The sequence below is a fragment of the Hypanus sabinus genome, chromosome 3 (assembly GCF_030144855.1).
Source record: "Hypanus sabinus isolate sHypSab1 chromosome 3, sHypSab1.hap1, whole genome shotgun sequence".
NCBI classification, from domain to species: Eukaryota; Metazoa; Chordata; class Chondrichthyes; order Myliobatiformes; family Dasyatidae; genus Hypanus; species Hypanus sabinus.
This window is the reverse complement of record NC_082708.1, coordinates 35,048,480-35,072,869: the sequence shown is the minus strand read 5'-3', so window position 1 is coordinate 35,072,869 and position 24,390 is coordinate 35,048,480. Positions and strand designations below refer to the sequence as shown.

The 24,390-nt window shown below is 41.2% G+C and overlaps 1 protein-coding gene across 1 annotated transcript in view; it reads right to left on the bottom strand.

Annotated features, from left to right (window-relative positions):
• dclk1a (doublecortin-like kinase 1a) overlaps positions 1-24,390 on the bottom strand; it is a 278,189-nt gene that overhangs the window by 25,513 nt on the left and 228,286 nt on the right. The window contains exons 13-15 of the mRNA XM_059963285.1: positions 20,720-20,816; positions 14,156-14,236; positions 13,021-13,134 (exon numbers count right to left, since the gene is read on the bottom strand). Coding sequence (XP_059819268.1) covers positions 13,021-13,134; positions 14,156-14,236; positions 20,720-20,816 — 292 coding nt within the window. The remainder of the gene's footprint in view (positions 1-13,020; positions 13,135-14,155; positions 14,237-20,719; positions 20,817-24,390) is intronic.

Here is a 24,390-nt window from a genome sequence, read left to right as displayed (position 1 = left end):
CAGGAAATAATGAAAATGCTTCAGCATCCATTCCTTTCATTACATTTGGAATTTTTAAAATAAGTTCTATGGCATTAAATTGAATGTCTAAGGGTCCTTTAATAATAATATTTTATTATTAAGTTCGTTATTATACAAAATGCAGAGTGAAGTTAAATAAATGGGGTTTAAGACATGTTGGTAAAGTAACTGATAAAAGTAATGCACAGGGTAAGAACAATATTTTACATGTATTACCTACTAAATTGCTAACCCAGATCTTAACACTAAATAGAAAACTGTTGACAAAATGGGTATTAATTAATACCCAGGTTAAAACTTATTCCTTTTGCTTCAACTCCATACTTCAATAACTGATTTTGACTTATCAGGTTAACATGCAGTTTTTATATAGAGTTTAAAATATTCTTTTTATTTTCCTCCTTTATTCCTTGCTATAATATTTATGCTGGGGTATACTGCACAGATGGCCGATACCTTCCAATACTAATTCAAAACTCTAATTTTCATCTTGTTTCTCGGAAATAACATCACATGATCATCACAGCAAAGCTCTGCTTTGTCCTCTTTTGACATCAACACAGAGCCACTTTCAATTTGAATTACTAAGTAGCAATCACAAGGAGGAATCTGGTCAGTTTGTCCCACATCCTAGGTCAAGGACACCGGTCCCTGCTGTTTTCCTGGCTAACGTAATTTAATTAAGCAAAAACTAAAGAGCAAATGAAATCATACAACAGGATGTATTCACCTATTCAGTCATAAGATGATTCAATGCAGTATTTGCATCTGCAGTAAAATTCATTCAGGGCTCAAGGTAATTTCAAGTTGTGTACATTTATGAACTTATAATTCAAGATGCTTAAGATCATAAAACTGTTCACATTATTATTAAGGGTGTATTTAAAATTAGTGACTATTTTTGTGATAACGAGAATACTTCAGTGGGATAGCAGGAAATACATTTTAAATAGTTTTTTCTCTTTGAAATTGCTTCTTTCTCTTTTAATTTGCTTTACTCATATCAGACATCATTATCTTAGCTGTTAGGCAAATGGGTCTTGTTTCTAATCCTCTGGGGGATAAAATGGTGCATGTTTTGGGTTGGCTCATCAGTGGATGTTTCTCCCCACCATGAGATTCTTTAATTGTATCCTATGCTTTATTATGTTAGAAGGTTATTGTGGACCATATACCTTGAGCTATTTGCTACCAGTAAATTACTGCCTTTCACCTTTTGCCACAAATTTGAAAATACATTACTCTTTTTAACCAGGTACACAAAAGCAAACTACTGTGATCATTGGAAACCTGAAACAAAACAAAAAGTACTAGAATACTTAGCATTTTATGCTCTTATACGAATTACTAAATAGTTGTCATTTTAGGTGCCTATCAGCTATCATGATGTACAAACAACATCCTAACTGATTTGCTAAAATTCATTAGGAATGTTGCAGTTTCTCGTACGTTTATATTCTGGATAGAAAATGGAGAATACAAATGATCAAAGTAAAATAATAAGCAATTTAAATGGAAAAATTACTATCTTCAGCATAATGAGATTACAGCAATAAATCAATTACCATATGATTTTTGTTATATTTGAGATTAATAATTCAAATAATAATTCTGATAGCTAATCTATAGTAAATGAATAAGTCAATTACTCTCCCAAATAAAATGATAGTAAATTCCTAACTGTTTTGTGACTGTATCCTGATATTTTGCCATGGAGATTTTTGATTTTGTTGAAAATCAAATTGTAACAATGATACTGATTTGAATTTCCAAACTCGTCTAATTTTAATAATTTCCAAATGTAGTCATATTAACCATTTAGTAAAATAAATTTACTGTAACGTCAGACATAAACAGTGCTACCAAAGGACCATGAAACTGATATAAAAGCTTGTAAATACACACAGGAATTTAGATTACATGGATACAAGTCATATAAACTATTTTATTTGTGGTATGTGTTAAAATTGTTAATGTTATTAATGGCCTTTCTCAAATTCTTCAACACATGAATTAGAAAATAGAATTCTCCCTGTGAGAAACCTTTTTTCCTCTTTGAATCAATGCCTCATTTCTTTCTTTGCTTCCCCTGAAAATTTTTTATATTCATTGCAAATATCTCTCAATGAAAAAATGACTGAATAGTAGCACAACAAATTTTTGACATGGCTTTGTGTCCGTAAGAAAGCATATCCTTGAAACTAAGATTTAAATAGAAATAAAAATGTGGTTTTTGAATCTCTGATTTGAAGTAAAACAGGTACTTATGGTTATGGTCTAACCTTCCAATCAACACTACAAAATTCCACTCAATTAATTAAGGCACTTTTAAAGAGAAAGAAAACATGCGATAACATCTGTCATATTAGTTACTACTGAGAGGAGGCTATTTAGCTCATCGAGTTTATGCCAGTTCTCCAATCAATCCCATTCTTCCACTTAATTCACTAAAACACATTCACCCTTTCACTGCAACCCCTCAAATCTCTCACCAGTCAGCTATGCGGATAAGTTACAGGAGCCAATTGGTTAAAGTGAAAGGGATATAGGAGGAAACCCACCTGGTCACAGTGAGAATGTCTAGACTTCATACAGGTTGCTTGTCACAGCAGACACTTTACCTGTAGTGCCATGGTGCTACCTCTCATCACCTTTCATTGACTCAAAGCATCCCAAAACATGTTATCATCAACAGTATGGAATGTAGTTCCTAATGAAATCTAACAGCAAACTTCTTCATTTCAAATTAAAGCCATGCAATGTGATTCAAGCCCTTGGGATCCTACTGTATGTGTGGAGTTCAGGTTGTAACAATTCTGAGAAAAGTCAGCCCTTGGCCTTGAGTCAGATTGGACTAGGTCAGCTTTATATAAATAAATGAAGTAATCATCCCCAGTTGAGTTCCTGATGAAATGCAGACCACTTGTTAAAAAATAAATCCCAAACAAAGTAAACTGAACCAGCATCGCTATTGACTGCCTGCCTGTACTCTGTCATTGGATTGAAATGATCCCATACAACACAAATTAACATGGACATTGAAATGCCCTGCCATTCTCCAGCCTTTCAGCCTGATGGGTCAAGGGGCAGTGACAAATGATCATGTTTGGCTTTGCGAAAGTATGGAGAGGATAGGATGAGTGGAACTGGGCTGGAACTGATCAAGTGTTGGAGCTTTTGAGTGATAAGTGAGCTGCAGGAACCTCTGACACTAGCCAGAATGAGGAATAATGTTACATACTTCAGTTCCTGAGGTCTAGCAGAGGTTTCATACAATGGACATCCTGGAATATTAATGTGAAATGTTGGTGCATTCAGATGGCTGTGTGGTGGTGTATATTCTGAATCCATGGTTCAAGGCTCAATGATTTGGAGAGATGGGAGGCAGCTTGACTAAGGCAATGTGGCAAATAGAATAGCTCGAAGGTGGGGCTCTACCAAGGGCCAATACCTGCATGGAAGCCCACAGACCACTACAGAACTGGTAAACTCCAGATTTGAAGTTATAGTCTTTCTTAACTCAAGTAGATCTGTCACCTGCTACAAAAGAAAAGAGATGATTGTAGCGATGTGCTACACACAGCGCTGAAATAACGACACGCAGTCGTTTTGAGATTAGTTTATTCAAACTTCGTGGCGCTGGCATTTAAATCCCTAGCGTCCACCCTCTCCGGGTGGAAATGACGTCAGAGGTGCATTACCAAAGTCTCTCCCCACGTGCTGGCTATTTGTGAGCCGGTTCGCCTGCACAGAAAGTGGGTCACCACATAATCCCCCGCCCCCAGAACCGGCGATACACCCCCCAATGTCCACAGTCTGGATCAGCCTCTGTTTGGGAGATCTGCCTCTGCGCCGCGGTGCCTGAACTGCGACCGGCTGCGCCAAGTCCACATAGGCTGGTTTGAGTCGGTCCACCGTGAAAACCTCCTCTTTCCCCCCGATGTCCAGAACGTACATGGACCCGTTGTTGTTGATCACCTTGAATGGCCTCTCATACGGCCGCTGTAGTGATGCCCGGTGTCCGCCCCTTCGTACAAACACAAACTTACAGTTCTGCAGGTCTTTGGGTACATGGGTCCGTCCGTGCTGTGAAGTTGGTATGGGGGCCAGGTTGCCAAGCCTTACATGTAGACTGTCCAGGACTGCTGCGGGTTCTTCTCTTGCCCCCTTGTGGCTGGTATGAACTCTCCCAGGATGGCCGGGGCACCAACTCGGCCGACGAGGCGTGCAGATCCTCCTTGGGCGCTGTATAAATTCCAAGCAGGACCCAGGGAAGTGTTCCACCAGTCTGTTCGATTGTGGGTGGTAGGCAGTAGTGTGGTGCAGCTGCATTCCCAACAGGCTGGCCACAGCCGACCACAGGCTGGAGGTGAACTGGGCACCTCTGTTGGAGGTAATGTGGGCCGGTACCCCAAAGTGTGCTACCCAGGTTGCAATCAGTGCTCGGGCACAGGAATCGGCAGATGTGTCGGTGAGCGGGACCGCCTCTGGCCACCTTGTGAACCGGTCTACCATAGTTAGGAGGTACCGCGCTCCTGGGGACACTGGTAGGGGGCCCACGATATCTACATGAATGTGGTCGAACCTCCGGTGGGTGGGCTTGAACTTCTGCGGCGGGGCTTTAGTGTGCCACTGCACCTTGGCTGTTTGGCACTGTGCGCACGTTCTGGCCCATTCACTGACCTGCTCGCGAAGTCCATGCCATGCAAACTTGCTGGAGACCAGCCGGACGGTTGTCCTGATAGATGGGTGTGCCAAACCATGTATGGGACGATGGGGCAAAGTTGGCCGGTAGCCACGTCGCACAGGAGGGTCCTCTCACTTGGCCCTACGAGAAAGTCTTGCAGCTGCAAACCCGAGACTGGGGTCCTGTAGCTGGGCATTTCATCGTCTGCCTGCTGCGCCTCCGCCAGTGCTGCATAGTCCACCCCTAGGGACAGGGCCTGGACAGCTGGTCTGGAGAGTGCGTCCGCCACGACGTTGTCCTTTCCTGAGACATGCTGGATGCCCGTCATGTACTCAGAGATGTAGGACAGATGTCGCTGCTGGCGAGCCGACCAGGGATCGGACACCTTCATGAACGTAAGGTCAACGGTTTGTGGTCTGTGAACACGGTGAATGGCCTGCCTTCTAAGAAGTACCTGAAATGCCAGATTGCCAGATACAGTGCCAACAGCTCCCGGTTGAAAGCACTGTACTTGAGATTGGGTGGTCATAGGTGCTTGCTGAAGAACGCCAGGGGTTGCCAGCGTCCCTCGATGAGCTGCTCCAGCACCCCACCGACTGCGGTGTCGGATGCGTCCACCGTGAGGACGGTCGGAACGTCCGTTCTGGGGTGTACCAGCATCGCGGCATCTGCCAAGGCTTCCTTGGCTTTGACGAAAGCGGCCGCGGTCTCCTCATCCCAAGTAGTGTCCTTGCCTTTACCCAACATCAGGGTGTACAAAGGGCGTGTGATATGGGCTGCTGAGAGGAGGAAATGGTGGTAGAAGTTCACCATACTAATGAACTCCTGCAGGCCTTTGACCGTGTTGGGCCGGGCAAAGTGGCGGATCATGTCTACCTTGGCGGGCATAAGTGTTGCCCCGTCTTTGGTAATCCTGTGGCCCAGGAAGTCGATTGTATCGAGACCGAACTGGCATTTGGCCGGGTTGATCGTAAGGCCGAAATCACTCAGGCGGGAGTAGAGCTGGCGGAGGTGGGACAGATGCTCCTGACAACTACCGCTGGCTATGAGGATGTCGTCCAAATAGATGAACGCAAAGTCCAGGTCCCGTCCCACCGCGTCCATTAGCCATTGGAACATCTGTGCAGCATTCTTCAGGCCGAACAGCATTCGGAGGAACTCGAACAGGCCGAACGGGGTGATGAGTGCTGTTTTGGGGATGTCTTCAGGTTGCACCAGGATTTGATGGTATCCCTGGACGAGGTCTACTTTGGAAAAGATTCTTGCCCTGTGCAGGTTTGCTGCAAAGTCCTGTATGTGCGGCATGGGGTAGCGGTCTGGAGTGGTAGCCTCGTTCAGTCTGCGGTAGTCGCTGCATGGTCTCCAACCCCCGGCTGCTTTGGGCACCATGTGCAGGGGGGAAGCCCATGGGCTGTCGGACCTCCGTACAATCCCCAATTCCTCCATCCTCTTGAACTCCTCCTTCGCCAGGCGGAGCTTTTCCGGGGGGGATCCTTCGTGCGTGGGCGTGGAGGTGTGGCCCCTGGGTCGGAATGTGGTGCTGTACCCCGTGTCTGGGCATGGCTGCCGTGAACTGAGGTGCCAGAATCGATGGAAAGTCTGCCAGGATTCTGGTGAATTCATTGTCCGACAGCATGATGGAGTCCAGGTATGGGGCCGGCAACTTGTCTTCACCCAGGGAGAATGACTGGAAAGTCTTGGCATGTACCAGTTTTTTCCCTTGCAAGTCGACCAGCAGGCTGTGAGCTCGCAAGAAGTCCGCCCCCAGGAGTGGTTGGACCACCGCGGCCAGTGTGAAGTCCCACGTGAACCGGCTGGCACCGAACTGCAGCTGCACTGTGCAGGTGCTGTAGGTCCGTATCGTGCTGCCGTTTGCGGCCCTCAGGGTGGGTCCTGGCTTCCTGTTGCGGGTGTCGTACCCCGTCGTGGGCAAGACGCTGATCTCTGTTCTGGAGTTGACCAAGAAGCAGCATCCCGACTGTTTGTCCCAGACGTACAAGAGGCTGTCCTGGTGGCCAGCCACCATAGCCATTAGCGGCAGCTGGCCCTGGCCCTTGCAGGGTGGGCGACTACGGTGGGCTTTTGTGCCCCACCGTTGGTGGTAGAAATACCACTGTTCACTGGCCTCCTCACTCCTGCCTCTGTGCTGCGTGCGCCCCCCTGCCAGGCCTGGTCTGGTAATCTGACGGACGGACGCCAAGCTCTCTCTCTTGGCTTTCCACAGCACGTCTGCCCGGGCCGCCACCTTCCGGGGGTCACTGAAATCTGCGTCAGCCAGCAGCAGATGTATGTCCTCGGGAAGTTGCTCTAAGAATGCTTGCTCGAACATGAGGCAGTGCTTGTGTCTGTCAGCCAGGGCCAGCATCTCATTCGTCAATGCTGACGGCAGTCTGTCTCCCAAACCGTCCAGGTGAAGCAGGCGGGCACCCCGCTCACGTCGTGAGAGGCCAAAGGTCCCAATGAGCAGCGCTTTGAATGCTTCACATTTGCCTTCTTCTGGGGGCGACTGTATGAAATCCGCAACCTGGGCGGCCATCTCCTGGTCAAGGGCGCTCACCATGTCATAGTAATGTGTGGAATCAGAGGATATCTGCCGAATCTGGAACTGGGCTTCTGCTTGGCTAAACCACATGCATGGTCGCAGCGTCCAGAAAGTCGGCAGTTTTAGCGAAACTGTGTGAACAGATGAAGAGTCAGTTATCTTTGGTCCAAATCCCGTTTGGACCATCGGGGTCACCAATGTAGCGATGTGCTACACACAGCGCTGAAGTAACGAACGACACGCACTCGGTAAGTCGTTTCGAGACTAGTTTATTCAAACTTCGCGGCGCTGCCATTTAATCCCTAGCGCCTGTCCTCTCCGGGCGGAAATGACATCAGAGGCGCATTACCAAAGTCTCCCCCCCCGCACGCTGGCTATTTGTGAGCTGGTTCGCCTGCGCAGAAAGTGGGTCGCCACATGATCATGTTGACCAGACTTTAGACCTACATTCTCAATGAATGAAGTCTATCTGAACCCAGCTTGGTACAATTTTACATTTATTGTATTGGGACAAGTACAGAATTAGAGCTGATAGGGACTTTTGTTGTTAAGATTCAAAGACAAGTTGCACCCACAGGATTGTGAGCAACAATTAATTTCCAGTAGATCTTAGTCATTTGACCTAAGACTGCTAGGGCCCAATTATAGTCAGTGGGTTTGGAGAAATGTGCAAAACTTTTGTAAAAGCAATTATCTACTTGAAGAAGAAGAAAGCCCTTAACTCAGAGTGGAGTCATCGGGATGCCATCATGACAGCCTTTTTTTAGGAGGGTTTCTTATTTTTACGAGGCCGAGTTGCTAGCTCAACGCTCAACCCAGCACGGATGGGAAGTGTGCAAGGGAGCCAGCTGGATTCGAACTCGGGAGGCTTTGCTCTGAAGTCCAGCGCTAATGCCACTATGCCACCAGCCGGCCAAATTATCTTCTTGGAGATAGTCTAAAACCTACCCCTGACTGTGAAAGAGGCCAATGCTTTTCCACAAGTAGGGATGGAAAATATATCGAAATTAGCTTGCCACTTTAAGTACTTACAGAGAAAGAAAACCAGTGAAAATAAAAGTCTTAAAGTAGAAAATAATGGAAATACATTGTAATCCTATTGATCGTAATGCATCTTGACAAAAGGTTACTATCCAAAACATTAAAATATTTTCTTCTCAGATACAACACACCTGCAGTATTTACTGCATTTGTTTCAGTGCCACTCATAGTAAGCGGAGACAACAAGAACAGATCTCATGCTCAGGCTATTAACAAAATGAACAATGGAAAGACATTCAAAGTTTACATATCCCTCACTCGGTCACACTTCCTGAATTTGTCAATAAAATGAAATAATTACAAGAAAAATTTGAAATTTCATCTAGCTGGCACTCATGTATATTTGTGGAATATAATATATCACTAATATATTGAAGTACAACATGACAATTCACTGGTACTATAGATGAGTTTATGCATGGTGTCAGTCATTGTACCTACACTTTTAGGTGAACTGTACATGTGCTGAACCACAACAAATAAGATGCATCATTTTCTAATGTTATCACACTGCCTCATATATATACATATATATACACACACAGTTTAGAAAGCTTCCCATAATCTACATTATGTAAATCCTGAAACATGTTCAAACTGTAACCATAACCAAAAACCATGAATTTAGCTTCGATGAATTGAATTATCATTTGAGCTTCCTGTATTTTGTACACTAAAAGATAAGCATCTTGCAACATTCAATGAAATAGCAGTTTTACCACTCTTCCATCCTTTTTTGTACACTTATTATATGTCCTGTTGGTGTAGCCTTTCATTGATTATGTTATGGTTATTGGACTTACTGAATATGCCTGCAAGAAAATACATCTCAAGATTGTATATGGTGACATATAGGTACTTTGATCATGAATGTACCTTGAACTTCAAGCTTTGTATTTAAAAATCTAAATAATATAAGATTTGTAGAAGATGAATATATAAATATGATTTAGGTAACATATTTGCTAGTATTATTTTAAGCTCTTGTTTTGTGTGTCCATCTACTGGTGTTACTTTTGCTTTTAAACCATCTGTTGTATTTCCTACTAATTAACCTGAACTGAAGCAATATCTGTGGTGCTCCAAGATGAATTCCTGGAGAAATCCAAGTTCAGCGCACTCCATATTTTTATTGTGCCCAGAATAAGTCATCATGTTTTCGGCACAAATTTAATTTGCATAACACAGAAAGAACTTGGAATGGCTCAATATATTCCTTGTAGGTTCACACAGTGCAAATGACATCACCCACAAATGCATTCACGGGCTATTTCCACTCTCAGATAGATTAGTAAAAGGACAAGGGGAGCAAATGACTGTGCAATCTAATGGTGAATGTGAGCAGCTTTGGGCACCTTATCTAAGAAAGGATGTGCTGGCATTGGAGAGGGTCCAGAGGAGGTTCACAATTATGATCCTGGGAATTAAAGTGTTCAAAGCTTCATTTAATATCCAAGTATGTGTACAGTATATGTATTAGGGATAATGTAAGAGAAGCGCTTGACGGCTCTGGGCCTGTACTCACTGGAATTATGAAGAAAGAGGAGGAATCCCATTGAAACCTATTGAATATTGAAAAACCTAGACTGAGTGGATGTGGAGAAGCTGTTTCCTATATTGGGTGAGTCTAGGGATGAAAGGATACAGCATCAAAATAGAGGGATGGCCATTTAGAAAGAACTTCTTTAGCCAGAGGATGCTGAATCTGTGGAATTCATTGCCAAGGACAGCTGTGGAGGCCAAGTCATTCAGTCATTGAGTGTATTTAAAGTGCAGGTCGATAGATTCTTGGATAGTCAGGGTATCAAAGGTTACAAGCAGAAGGCAGGAACATAGGGCTGAGAGGGATAATAAATCAGCCATGATGGAGTGGTGGAGTAGACTGAATGGGCTGACTGGTCTACTTCTGCTCATTTGTCTTAAATGATGTGGCACAATAAAATATAATTAGTGGAAATTATAAAACACTTCTATATTTATATAAAATGGTCAAAGTCGTCTTTTAAATGTTCAGTAATTCCCGTTTTCCAACTCCTAGGGTTATTCCAGCAATTGCTTTGGTGAGTAGAGAGTAAGAGGGCAGGACAGAGAACATGGATGAGAGACCAGGATATATCTGAATCTTCTTAAGAAGTACAGTACCTTGTAAAAGTATTCACCCCAACCTGTTGTTCACATAAATGGGTATTACAACCAGGGATTCTGATCAATTTAAATGAGGATGTTAATACAGGGAAAATTGTAAAGCATGAAAAACTAAAAATTCAAAAACTACAATGTCAGCAGTTCAGAAGTTTTCATTCCCTTTCCTCAGTACTTATTTGAACCACCTCTCACAGTTACTACAGCCAGTAGTCTTTTTTGGATAAACCTCTATTAGCTTTGCACAACGTGATGGAGCAAGATTTGCCCATTCCCCTTTATAAAATCACTCAAGCTGTGCCAGGTTGGTTGAGGTGCGGTGGCGGAGAGCAATCCTGAGGTGATGCTTGATCAGGCTAAGGTCAGGACTCTGACTGGGCACTCAAGGACATCAATTTTCTTCATTTGAAGCCACTCCATGGTTGCTCTGGCAGTGTGATTTGGGTTCGCTGAAAGAGGAACTTCCTCACCAGTTTAAGCTTTTTGGTGGAGACTAGCAGGTTTTATCCAGGATCTCTCTGTATTTAGCAGCATTCACATCAATCCTGACCAGGATGCCAGCCCCTGCTGCTGAAGTTCCCAATTGAATGATGCTACCTCCGCCATACTTTACAGCAGGGATGGTGTTACCTGGCTGATGCGCAGTTTTAGATTAACATCACATGTATCAGTTTGTGTTGAGGCCAAAAGTTTCCACTTCAGTCTCATCTGATCTCCCTTCCACATCCTTTCAGTATCTTATAAGTGACACTTAGCAAAGTCTTTATGGGCAAGGATATGTTTTTTTTTTAAAACCAGAGCTTCTTTCTTGCCACTCTTTCATAAATACCCTTTTTGCACACAGCCTTAGAAATGGTGGAGCCATAAACTTCACCTCTAGTTGCAACCACTGACTTCTGCAGCCCACTCAGAGTGACTGTTGGCATCACCATAGTCCGTCTTGCAAGGGCCATTTTTCTCTGGCAACTCAGTTTAGAGGAGCAGTCTGAGCCAGGCAGTGAGACTGTGGTTTTGTATTCTTTCCACTTCCTCACAATGGACTACATTGAGCTCCAAGGCATGTTCAGTACCGTTGAGATGGTATTGCACCCTTCCCCAGATATGTGCTTCTCTATTATCATTTCCCTGACTTGTCTTGAATGCTCTTTTGTCTTCATTTTGGTTTGGTCTGTTGAAAATCTACCATATCGTTGGACCGTGCAGACAGCGGTGTGTTTATTCCTACGTGTTCATTGAAACAGGTGATCCTCCAGTTTTCTACATTGACAAATTGGGTGAGTTGATAAGGTAATATATAGTATTACACCTGAGGAAAGTTAACGCAGTAAACAAAGGAGATAAATACTTTATCAGTCCCACAGTTTTGGTTTTTAATTTTCAGTAAATTGTTGACAGGTTTTGTAATTTTTCTTTTGATTTCAATTAATGCGCCATGTTTTGTACATCAGCTCAAAAAACTCCTACTTCAATATATTTAAATTTAGAAAACTAGAGAGAAAAGTATGAAAATAGTTGTGGAGGCTGAATACTGTTTCAAGGCACTGTAAGTTCAGTGTAACTTTGAGATAGGCTGCTATTCATATTTTGTGTGGGATTTAATTTTGTCCATTTTGTCAGTGGCTGTGGGATAAGATACAGGTCAGGCAGTAAAGGTCCTCCTCTCAGATCAGATCTCTGGAGATTTGATGATGCTGTGCATGAGGAGAGGTAATTAGATTAGTGGAGAAGGGTAGAAGGCCAGTCCTTTTGTGTTTGGGGGAGGGTGTGTGGGATCTACCAGGCAGCCCTGTTTTTTTTTGGACATGGAGCAAAATTCCTGTTACCACTTGTGTATAAATAGTCCATAAAATCATCCAATTCTTTCAAAATTCAGTTCTTCCTCACTTTCAGTGGCTGGCTTCCCAAGAGCAGGAAACCCAGCAGTCAGTACATATTAATGGATTAAATGCTAAAATTAAGACATGTGGCCTCATGACAAAATCTTTCACACAAGCAAGCTCACACAAGAAAGTACATTCATTTCCTGATGCAGCCTTTTCCGGTAGAGCCTCTGTCACAACTCCCACCTGCCAACGTATGTTAAGATCAGCCACTGTCTGCCCCTCTGAGTAAATGTTAAACCACAACTATACAACAGAACGTGATGACAGAAAATTACAACAATCTTTCAAGTTTGGTTCACTCTGCCCTCCATGCAATTCCTACTGGACCAGTCATAGAGGGCTTTTTCATCCATTCAGCATCCTATAGAAATAGTAAAATGGTAAATGCATGAAAGGTATTGAGTATCCATTTAGCTGGCCCACAGAAACTATATGAAGCTATGTGAATTGAGGTGGGGGTGGGGATGTCCTGTTTATATCTCTGTGTAGAAAGCAACCTTTCTTGAAAAGGTGTGTGTTACGGTTTCCTTGAATTTTACTCTATATTTTCTCTCTCATGAACGATGGAGAAAAGTAGGCACTTGGTGCAGAGCATACAGGAGGGAAACTTCAAGTGTCTTTGGATTTTGGTCAAGATCGCTACAAAATTGGATTTGGTGTATTCATTGAAAGAGCTTAAATAGTTAATTATTATTGATGCTTACTGCTATCACAGACACTCCAGCCGTGGTGTTGTTAGGTTTGGGGCCTGTATTGAAGTGCTTCTGCAACTTTCCTGCCACTGAGAGCTGATACTCATTTTCCGGTAATCCGTCATCCTAAACGAAGAGAGGAAAAACAAACATAAAATCAGCCATTAAGTGAAAAATATCTGTTTGAACATTTATTGAAACTTCCTAAGTATCTTAATCTAATATCATATAGAACCGAGTAGCAAGTTCTTTTTTAATATTTTGTAACAGGTAAAGAATATAGGTTTAGGAACTTAGCAGCCATTGTCATCAGCAAGTCAGATAATGAACAGTTAGCTTATGATTAAAGTATCCTATCATACTGTCCAACAGTAGGCCAAAAATTGAACATTAGTGCCCTACATCACCTTATACCCAATTAGTACAAAAAGGGGCATTTTTATTCAAATAATATAGATTTCATTTCATTTTTCAACTTTGCCTATCTGAGATCGGACTCCCTAATCAATGTTATGCATTATCCTTAAAGCTGGTAAGAGTCCACTTTGATTTCATCCATTTGAGATAGACTCAAAGGCATTTCCCTGAATGACAAGAAATTTAGATATTTCCCATTCCTTCCAAGATAATGATTTTTAAGTTTACACTATATTATGCTATTTACTGCAAAATAATTGAAATCAAGAACTTATTATTCCCGCAGTACATAAAATTAAGTTCAAGCACGATAGTACACCTTATCAGCATATCTTTTTCACTATGGATATTCTGATAAAACAGCAATTACACGTTTCTGTGCAATAGAATTACATGATTTATCTGAATTGTATTTCTAGTAGTATACTTCTAATTAAAATATCCTGACTAATATCGGCATTTGTACATCAGCTGTGCAATAGGCCAAAGATATGAAACTATGCAGTATTGTGTAACTCTATTTGTGACATATTCTTGTGTTTTCATTGCCTTTTCATTGTTTATAGAGATACATTCCCAAACTACTTCTGTAATATTTCATAGGAGAATTATTACCACAATTATCTAGCCATCATGTCCATCTATCCCTCCAGCTGTGGAAATATACCAGTCATAAAACTGAAATATTCTGTGCAAGCACATGATGAAAGCATCAGTAAACAAGACTTACATTCACCCAGGGGTGGTCCAGTAGCTGCTGTGCAGAATATCGAAGTTCTATATCAACCTGAAGCATCATGGTGATGAGCTCCTAAAAATAAATGCCAGATAGGTATTATGAAATATCACGCAAAGATTAGAGATAACTATTTACCTGAATCAGCAAGGAAAGCATTAGGAAGCAACAATTCATTAGTCCAGCAAAGCAATTCTTCCATATTTCATAATAATTGCCAACTATTCCTAACCTAAGTCGTAGAGGTACTTATATCAGGAAATAGATAACAAAACAGATATACAAAGGGTGTGCACAGGAATTTTAATTTGACCAGTTTTGGAGATATACCTTAAATAAAAGCACATTATACAAATATATATATATATATACTAAATGAATATTAAGCATGCTATTGCCTCTGCTGCTCTATTCACCCCTTTCAAGTCACCTTTCAGCACCACCAACTCCAATTCATACACGAACTCTTGGGCACACCCCTGCAGAAAGGACACTATACTGTCACCAAACTGTTACGTCTTCATATATATTTAGATTAAGTTTAAATAAATGCCAAACTATATGGTACTCTTCAACACAGCTCTCACTTCCCTCACTTCCTTCAATTAATCTACATCTGAGTCACGTATTGCTTTTTTCAGTGTTTTTGATCCTCCCAATCAACTTCAGTGAAATGTTTAAGAACTTACTCCAGAAATATTGTTCTGACAAAGTTTTAAACCGAGCATTCTAGAAGATATCTGCCAGGTGAATGAAACTATTCTCCTGATGATTACAGAATGTGCCTTAAAGTTGAGCTGTTGGATTGCCAAGTTTTCAATTACGTTGAACTTTTGATCTGAACTGCTATAATCTATTTAAAGCAGTAAAAAAGTCAACTATTTTTCCTATTGGTAACTGAAAATTGGAAATGCCCTAAATAATAGAACTTTGTTAACACTGTCATGTTTAGATTCCAAATTTTGGACCTATTAATCGATGAAGCTCAAAGAAGTGGAAACATACCACTGTGTTCAATGAACTCGGCAACACATTGGGCCAATTTATGCTCTTGTGCATCAGACAAAATCTTTAAACCATCACAACTACATACACAGCTCCAATTTCATTTTAAAGTAACAATGTTTATAATCAATTCTTTTTTTTTACTTTTATGCTGGTTTATATATGTCTGGTTCTCCTAACTACAGCATGTTTTGCTTTGTCAATTAAAAATCAATTGTTCTGTTTACTGATATTTGGAAAACTATTCAAAATCCATTCATCTTAGCCAGTTAGATTTGATATAATTACCAACGACAATATATTACATTTATTAAACCTAGTGCCATTCTAGTGCAGTACATTCCATCCTTTATTATATATAAACATTTCAGAAATCAATATTAAATTGAGTCAGGTCAAAGGGAAGTCTAGCTTTTGTATCCAGGTAAATGAGCTCAATTAAATTAATTATTGATTTATGATCACATCAGTGTCATCCTTGCCATGGGATCAGTAATCATTCTTGAGAATATGGAAACAACCACATCATCTCACATGCTTTTCTAACTCTCTGCATCCACTTCAGTCAGTGATGTTCATATTAAACTCTTCCATCAATTATTAAACAGTGTAATGCTTTTTAGTATATTGTAGTGCTGTGAAGTAATAATAGCTTTTAAATGCAGTGAATGGCTGAGAAACATTTTTGTAGATTTTTGTAATTTTTGAATTAAATCACAGTAAATCCAAGGCAGTAACATGACCTCAGCTTTCCCAACACAAACTGAAGCCACAATGACATATTACCCTGAGGCTGGGGGAATCAGAGCACCGTGAAAACTAACTGAAGTGCTTCCTGAACGTCAATGTCACAACTGCAATGACTCCCCATCTAATTGTTACTTCCCCACCCACCCTGAGACATCCAAATTTTGCTTGTTACTACTGCAGCAGATGGTTGACACTGAGAGCAGGGAATCTGAATGGTAACCAGTACTCACACCCACCTGTCCAATACTCCGGCATTGTACAAATGCAGTCCTGTGGCCTGTCTAATTGTACCCCAGCGCTAGGATGACAGACTAATGTCCACCAGGTTAGAATCACAGGAACCACACTAGTCAGTACTTGACACAAGAAAATCTGCAGAAGCCGGAAATCCAAGCAACACACAAAATGCTGGAGGTACTCAGCATTTAGTGCATATATGTCAAACTCAAGGCCCGCGGGCCAAATCCGGCCCACGGTGGAATTATCTTTGGCCCGCGAGATAATATTTAATTACTATTAAAGCTGGCCCCAGTAATCGAAGCAGCTATGGCGTATGATATGGCTAGTGCTGAGTTTATTCAGGTACCAGGTTTTCAGGGTTTTTAGTGTTTATTCAGTTTCCCTGGTTTATTTCCTGAATATCATTAATGAATAAATTTTTTTTCTATTAGAGCTGGCCCACCGGTATATTGCATGCACCGCTAATACTACAAATCCCACAATGCACTGCCAGTGCATTGCTCGCGCTTGCCTTACGTCTACACTTGTGTTTGCTAATGCTTGATTTCAAACGGTTTATTAATGGAAAAGGTATGGCTCCCAAAACAAAGCCGAAATAGCATCGTTTCTTTCTCGTTGCCTACTTTCTTGTAATCTACGTCCGCAAGTTAATACCAATCATAAAAAGAATGCTTGCTAGGCAATCTGCTTCATAAAAAACGAAATTCGTAAAGTGAAACAATTTTAGATATAGCAGAGACTGAGACACATGAGAGCAGGTTGAAAAAATGAAGGCAACGAAAGCTGTGGGAGCACGTGCGTGTGCACAACTGATCCGGCCCGCATGAAGTCGCATTTTTCTCAATCTGGCCCATGACCTAAAATGAGTTTGACACCCCTGATTTAGTGTGTTTATTTTAGTCATTACTTGACCCCATTTTGTAAGCCACACACTCACTTGCACTTACTAATACAATACACCTGCATAGAGCTCTGGCAAGGGGCTTGGACCAACCTAGAAGAAAAGGGCACTTCTCTCATTCTGCTAACCCCTCCCCCTTCCCCCTTTCAAGGGTGGGAATTTCAGGTTTCAACTATCCTTTCTGTGGGGCACTTTGTACAGGACCTTGTACAGAGTTTGTAAGTTATACTTTCCAGGTAGGAAGCACTAACTTGAAAATCTGTGGATTCAATCACAATGAGGCATCAGACTATCCAGAACTACGTAATGTCTCAGTACTGAATGAAGAGTGTTTGATGGCTCTGGGCCTGTACTCACTGGAGTTTAGAAGAATGAGGGGGTATCTCATTGAAACCTATCGAATATTGAAAGGCCTAGATACAGTGGACATGGAGAGGGTGTTTCTTATAGTGGAGGAGTCTAGGAACAGAGGGCACAGCCTCAGAATAGCAGGATTTAGAACAAAGATATGGAGTGATTTCTTTAGCCAGAGTGTGGTAATCTATAGAATTCATTGCCAGACTGCTGTGAAGGCCAAGTCATTTGGAATATTTAAAACTGAAGTTGATAAATGGACCACAACTTTGGTACGGTTTGGAGGGTTACGTGTCCCAATGGCTCAGAGAGCTATGTTGGCTGGAGTCAGGGCTTTATGCTTTGGCTGTTGGTAGGGTTGCCCATACCAAAAAGTTCAAAGGGTAGGGGCTGATTAAGAGTGGTCCACTGGTCCTCCAGGTTCAGGGGTTCAGCTCAGGGCTAACAACTCTGACTGGTAAAATAAAATTGCTACGGAAACAGCAATGAAGAATTCTTCTACATCTGAGCGTGACAGGACTTGCATGACTGACAGAAGTGAAAACCGAGAGGAAGCCCTGAACACCGCCAGCGACGGAGGGCCTTCTTTGTTGCCTTAAGTGCCAGCAGCGCAATGGGTAATAAGTTGGTTAGTTCTTGATCGGTAGGGGTGTCAAAGGTTATGGTGTGAAGTCAGGAGGATGGGGTTGAGAAGGATGATAAATCAGACATGATGGAATGGCAGAGCAGAGTCAATGGGCCAAATGGCCTAATTCTGCTCCTATGTCTTATGGCCTTACTGTAAAGGAAGCTCAGTCTGTATTATCCAAGGTCAGATGACTGTCACTGGGATGCAGATTGGAGTTTGTAAAAGGATTTGCAGACATCACTGCAATCCAGCAATCTATCAACTAACCAGATACGTGAGGCACAAACACAGTGCAATGTCATTGGCTCCATGGACCACAAGTCAGCTATGTTTTTCAGTGAAGATTATTATTATTCTTCCAGCCCTGCTGTAGCTCTGACAAATGCCTATCAACCAGCTAGGCAGCATTCAAGCCAATGCTACAATCGGCAGCCTGCTGAAACTTGCTCTCTAATACCACCTGGAGTTCAGCAGCCACCTATCAGCCATGCTGCAGATGGTGGAGTTGTGTGTATATATATATATGTAAAAACATGAGAAAGCCTGCAGGTAATAGAAATCCAAAGCAACATGCATAAAACACTGGAGGAACTCGGCAGGCCAGACAGCATCTATGGGAATGAATAAACAGTCAACATTTCAGCCAAGGCCCGTCTTCAGGACTCGAAGAAGAGGAGTCTTGGCCCGAGACATCAACTGTCTACTCATTTCCACCGATGCTGCCCGACACGCTGACTTCATCCAGTATTTTGTGTGTGTTGCTCTGGTGTGTATATACATAGTTGGACAGACACTAAAGAATTGTGCAGGGGTGAGTAGTTACATTTGAATAAAAATGGCAGGTTTTCATTCATGAATTTGGTTTCACATTTTTTATGGTTGACTTTAAATTTTTGCACCAAAGAAAGAGACACTTCTGTATTTTTGCCTTGCAGTTTGTACAAAGGCTGAGCCCTCATGATATTAAGGCCCTTCGGCAAACAGCAGATCACAGGACTTGCCATCCGCTCTCCTGAGGAATGCTAAGCTCCTCCAGAGCAGTGCAGACAGTAGATACAACAGACCAACACATTTTCAGAGGCAGGAAGGCTTTCATTCTTCACATTCTGCAATGTCATGTGAATATTTGGTGCATTAAATTATCAGACACAATATTAGCACACAGTCTTTATCACTAGTAACCAGGAATTGCTTTCCCACAGCTGACTCACCTGACTTTAGCAGAATGGAGGTTATTGGACTGTTGTCAGGACCCGATTATCAGGATTGACTGGCTATTATTTCAGACCAGCTGTATGTTAAGGGTGTGGTGAACTACATATACCTGTCCGGACACGCCCCCTGCTGACTGCTCCTGTGGCTCCTCCCACAGACCCCTGTATAAAGGCGATTGGAGACACTGCTCCTCCCTCAGTCTCCAGGATGTAGTATGGTGGTCACTCACTGCTTGTTCCTTCTTCCAGTCAATAAAATTGATGTCTCGCCTTTCGTCTCAGAGTGAGTTATTGATTGTGCATCAAAGGGATGTGATGGAATCCCTTTCAAATCTGGCACAGGGCAGGACTAAAATATGGAGCGTGCTACACACATCACTGGAATTCCACATTCTCCATATGTTCTATCGAAAGAGCAAAACCCATTGTTGTCCTTAGACTAGGGAATGAATTCTTCTACTCAACACTGATTGACAAATTACAACATTTTACAAATTCTTCCAACTCCAGCATGAAAGGAACTAAACTCATGGAAGATTTTAACTACAATCATTCTGACAGACAGATGAGCCCTTGTTTTGGTTTGTGGTTATGCATGTGGCTCCAGGTGGTAATAAAGGCACACGCTGTACACGTGCAACTAACTTGTGCAGAAGCCTTCAATGTAACACAAAGTCCTTCAACACCTGCCAGATCACTCTGTCAACTCAGGCAACGTGACAAATACAGAAACCACTGAACACCGAGAGGATCACATCAAAGGTCAGAGAAATCAATTAATGTCTGAATTTTCAGCATCTACTGCTTGTAAATAGCTTACCAAGCAAGAGCAATAATAAATTTCTGATAATAAAAGGCCATGCTGGCATTTGATCAGAGCGTGAACTGTCTGCTCTACGTACTATCTTCAGATATTCATTATGACCTTGACAATACCCTCACAAATGGCATTCAGCACGTTTGCCTCAGAAATGTGTATGTACAGTGTGCTCAAAGATAGTAAACACTCAAAAACAAAAGACTGACTGCACCCATTTTTGTGTAACACAATCTCTCTACATTGTCTGCAAGCATGTTTGATCAGTTTCAATTCCTCAGAGTACCCATGATCTTGAAACCTCACACTTCCAAGCAGAAGCATTTAAAATCTCCTGAAGTAGTTTTAGGTAAGTTCATGAATTTTTCAAAAGGTTGGTTTAAAATATAGCTCCATGTTGGAATGAAATCATGGTGCATCTATTGTATGACTTAAATCTTTTATAATATTGATACGATCTTATGTATTTTGGCTTTAATATGTTTGGTAGTCAGGTTCTAATCTAACATCTACAAAATCTCCCCCACATACGTATATGTCTATAACCACAAAAGTACCTTTACACATGCACAGCAATGAAGAAAATATGTTTAGCTTTCAAGCAAATCATTACATTGGCATAGTTTCTTGTTAATTAGCAGATACTCACTTTTGCAGAGTCTGAAATATTGTCCCAGTATGGTGATGGAAATTCTTGGTGTCCCATCAGTATCTGATCAAATAGGACATCCTGATCATTGCTATGCCTGTAAATAACATCACCTTTAGTTTATTGCTTTTCCTTAAAGATGTTCATGAAAAATATAACATTTGTGGGAAAGGAAGCTAAAGATATAAAATTACTTAATGTAATGCTTTTAATAAATCTCCAAACATGAGATTTTAAAATGGGTAGAAAGCTATTTCCCATATAGAAGAAACACAGTGAATGTAGTTTTGGAAACTTTCACATCCTAATGTTAAAGTTAGATAGCAAAATAGTTGCTTTTCCCAAGATAATAGAAATAGAAATGTAGAATCAGTGAAAAAAAATTTTAATATTATTTGTTCAAACATTTTATCCAAATGTTGCTGTTACTGTAATACACTAAAACCTCACTAATCCAGCAAACTGAGGACTTCAGTGACGGTAGACCAGCAGATTTTCGGATGTTATTCAAATTAATATTCCAACATACTTAAATTCAATTACTTTAGTTATTACAGAATGTACAGTATATTATAATAATTTACCCAGCAAACCTTGTAAGTTTAAAGTAAGTGCAGAAACTGTGGCTCCATTGTGCTTAACAGGAGCAAGATGTGAAGCTGCACTGTGTGAACCAAATGCTGAACCATCAGGATTTCGAACATTGAAATAGCAGACTATTGACATTTTACGATAGTGGCATTTCTGAAGCATTTCTGAAGCATGAATGATTCCAACATTATTACAATGCACTACTAAGATTTATCAAAGTACTTGCTCAAGGAGAACTAAAAAGGCTCTGAAGGGATAAAGGTAAGCCGTGATAGGAGTGCTTTTAAAACAGCAAGGTGTTGGGGAATGGTTATAGTAAAACTTTTTCAAAGGACATTAGCTTGGGTTATGAACGACCTGAGTAACAAAAATCGAATTATGGAAATGCTCCCTTTGTTTTTAAAGTGTTTTTCAATCTAGTATTAATAAAAGAATGTTTCATGAAATTCATTATTGACTGGATACATTCCATTATCTTATATATGGGTAGCATTATGGTGATTATTCAATGAAATTAAAGAATTAAAGCAAGTGTACATGGAACAATTTGATATGAAAAACCAATGATTCTGACTTAAGAAGAAATCAGCTTACAGACAGTTCTTAGGGATAGAACCCTTACACATCTCATAGTTTGTGGGCACTTATAATAATAGCTAATGATAGCGACCTAAGGTGAACAGGAGGATTATCTCTCAGCAGCAGAGATCAGTTAAGAGTAGAGATATGATTAGTGGAGGTGTCTAGAAAGGGTAGGCAATATTGAAGTTGAGGACAGCGATCTTGGGATCCATGCACTAAGTCCAGATAATTCTGTCAAAAATAGTGGTAGGAAGGGGAGGATTGAAAGATGAACTGTCGCCCAGTACAGGGGAGTCTAAAACTTTCTTTGGTTTATTTATAAAGGAAACCTATTGAATAATGAAAGGCTAAATAGAGTGGATATGCAGAGGAGGTTTCCCATAGTATGGGAGTCTAGGACCATAGGGCATAGCCTCAGAATATACAAATGTCTATTTAGAACAGAGACTAGAAGGAATTTCTTTAGCCAGAGGGCATATATTTAAAGTGGAGATTGATAGGTTCTTGGTTCAGGGCATCAAAGGCTGTGGGGAGCAGGCAGGAGAATAGAGTTGAAAGGAATAATAAATGAGCCGTGAAGGAATGGCACAGAACTCAATGGGTCTTATGTCCTTTTGGAATCTGTTGATAGAAATCTTGATAAAGTTGCAAGGAGAAGCATGTTGCAAGGTAGTTTTGACAGGTATGGGGAGAAGGCTATGGTTGTGGCATTATCATGGGCATTACTCTGTATTCAGTGGATCACAAGAGATGATATAAATTAATATTCAATTTTAAATGAAAATTTACATTGCTTTAGAATCACAGCAGGGAGCATTCAGTGAACTTTTTCAAACAGTTTAGTGAACTTATCCCATTATTTTAGCTCATTAAAGTGTCATACTGAAAGTTATTTAGAACTTTTATTGAAATACTGACAATACTATTTCGAATGAGCTCTGAAGCAAATGAACTTTACTTATTACCCCTAAAAAAATTATCCACATATCTTAGGTGAAGGAATCCAATTTGTACTTTAACATTTAGCTTTGAAATTGACAACTTTTACCTCTATGCACAACTTCTGGTCTCTTGCTGAGCTCATAAAATAGGGTATGATGCTATTGAGCAGTAACATCTTTGAATGACATACCTAATTCACAAAATATTCTACCATCATGGTAGCTAAGTGGTTCCTTAGGGTCGTCATAGCCAAGGGAGGTAGTGGGGATAAGTTTTCACCACCTATTAAATGCTCCCAATGGCGTGCAGCTCAAATAGCCATTGACAAGTCCAGCTCCTGGCCTTCACGTGTGGCTTAGGTACCAAACCTAACAGAACTGTTTCTACTGACAGGAAAAGGGGCAAAGGAGGGTTACTGTTGCTTTAAAACCAGCTCTTTGGGCAGACGGAGCTCGTCAGCCATGGCTAGCAGTTTATGTAAGAGAAGGAAAACTTTGACCTCAAACCTCCGCTGCTATGCAGCTAAACATACTCATGGGAAAGGCTTTGGGAGTAAGCCTTGAGGGAAAAACCCGGAGCTGGAGTCCCTAAGGCAGTGCTACATTGAATTCAATGTTGACTGACAACTCCTGAGATGCCGCTGGTGCCGAACTGCATCAGTCTCTGCCGTTTCTTTGGATTCACCAATTGCATGGAGAGAGGGAGCCTGCTGCATGGGAACAGCTTGCTCTCCATTTCATACTACGCTGGCTTGCATATAACGTATTCACCAGGACACATCATCAAATAACTAACTTTATCAAAAGACAATGCAGTTTTCAAGAACTTCTTGGTTTTGAGCCTCTTTCCCAAAATAGACAAGCAGTTGATATCTAAAAATTACCCAGAACTATTTATTCTGAAGGAATAGGATGCACAAATTAACACCCTGAGCATTAATGTAACTGATAAAACACATTATCTCAGAAATCCCATGGATTATATCATTGATTAGCGGTCACACAACTTGTTTTTAGTAGGGTTTCTGGAGGATTTCACAAATAAACTCATCTATATCATTTTGTATTGCATTGTACTGCTGCTGCAAAGTTAACAAATTTCGCAACATATGCCAGTGATAATAAACCTGATTCTGATTCTGATCTGTTGTTTAAACTAAGTTACTCCCAGTTATTTTCACCAAGGTTGTTATTTGGTACCCTTATTAAATTCACACCTATCGGAATTTGGTGGCAGCTTGTGGCTGATGTTCACGGAGCTGTCCAACAGCAGTCTGTACCTTTTAAAAAATGAAGCAAAGTAATTTTGCTGTAGAACTGATTGTCAAAATAATAGACTTAATCGATGATAACTGTTTGCAATGGCCGCAAACACTGAAAATAAATATCAATTTACACAGTGCATGTGGTCAATGAATTACATCTGTATGATTTCCATACAGGGAAGTCTCAACTAAGAAGCTGAAGGACCAGTTTATCTTTCTCTGCTGGTTACGTGACGGTTTATTGTGATGAAGACTTCTGACACTCAGTTTAACATCTCTACCAAAAATAGCA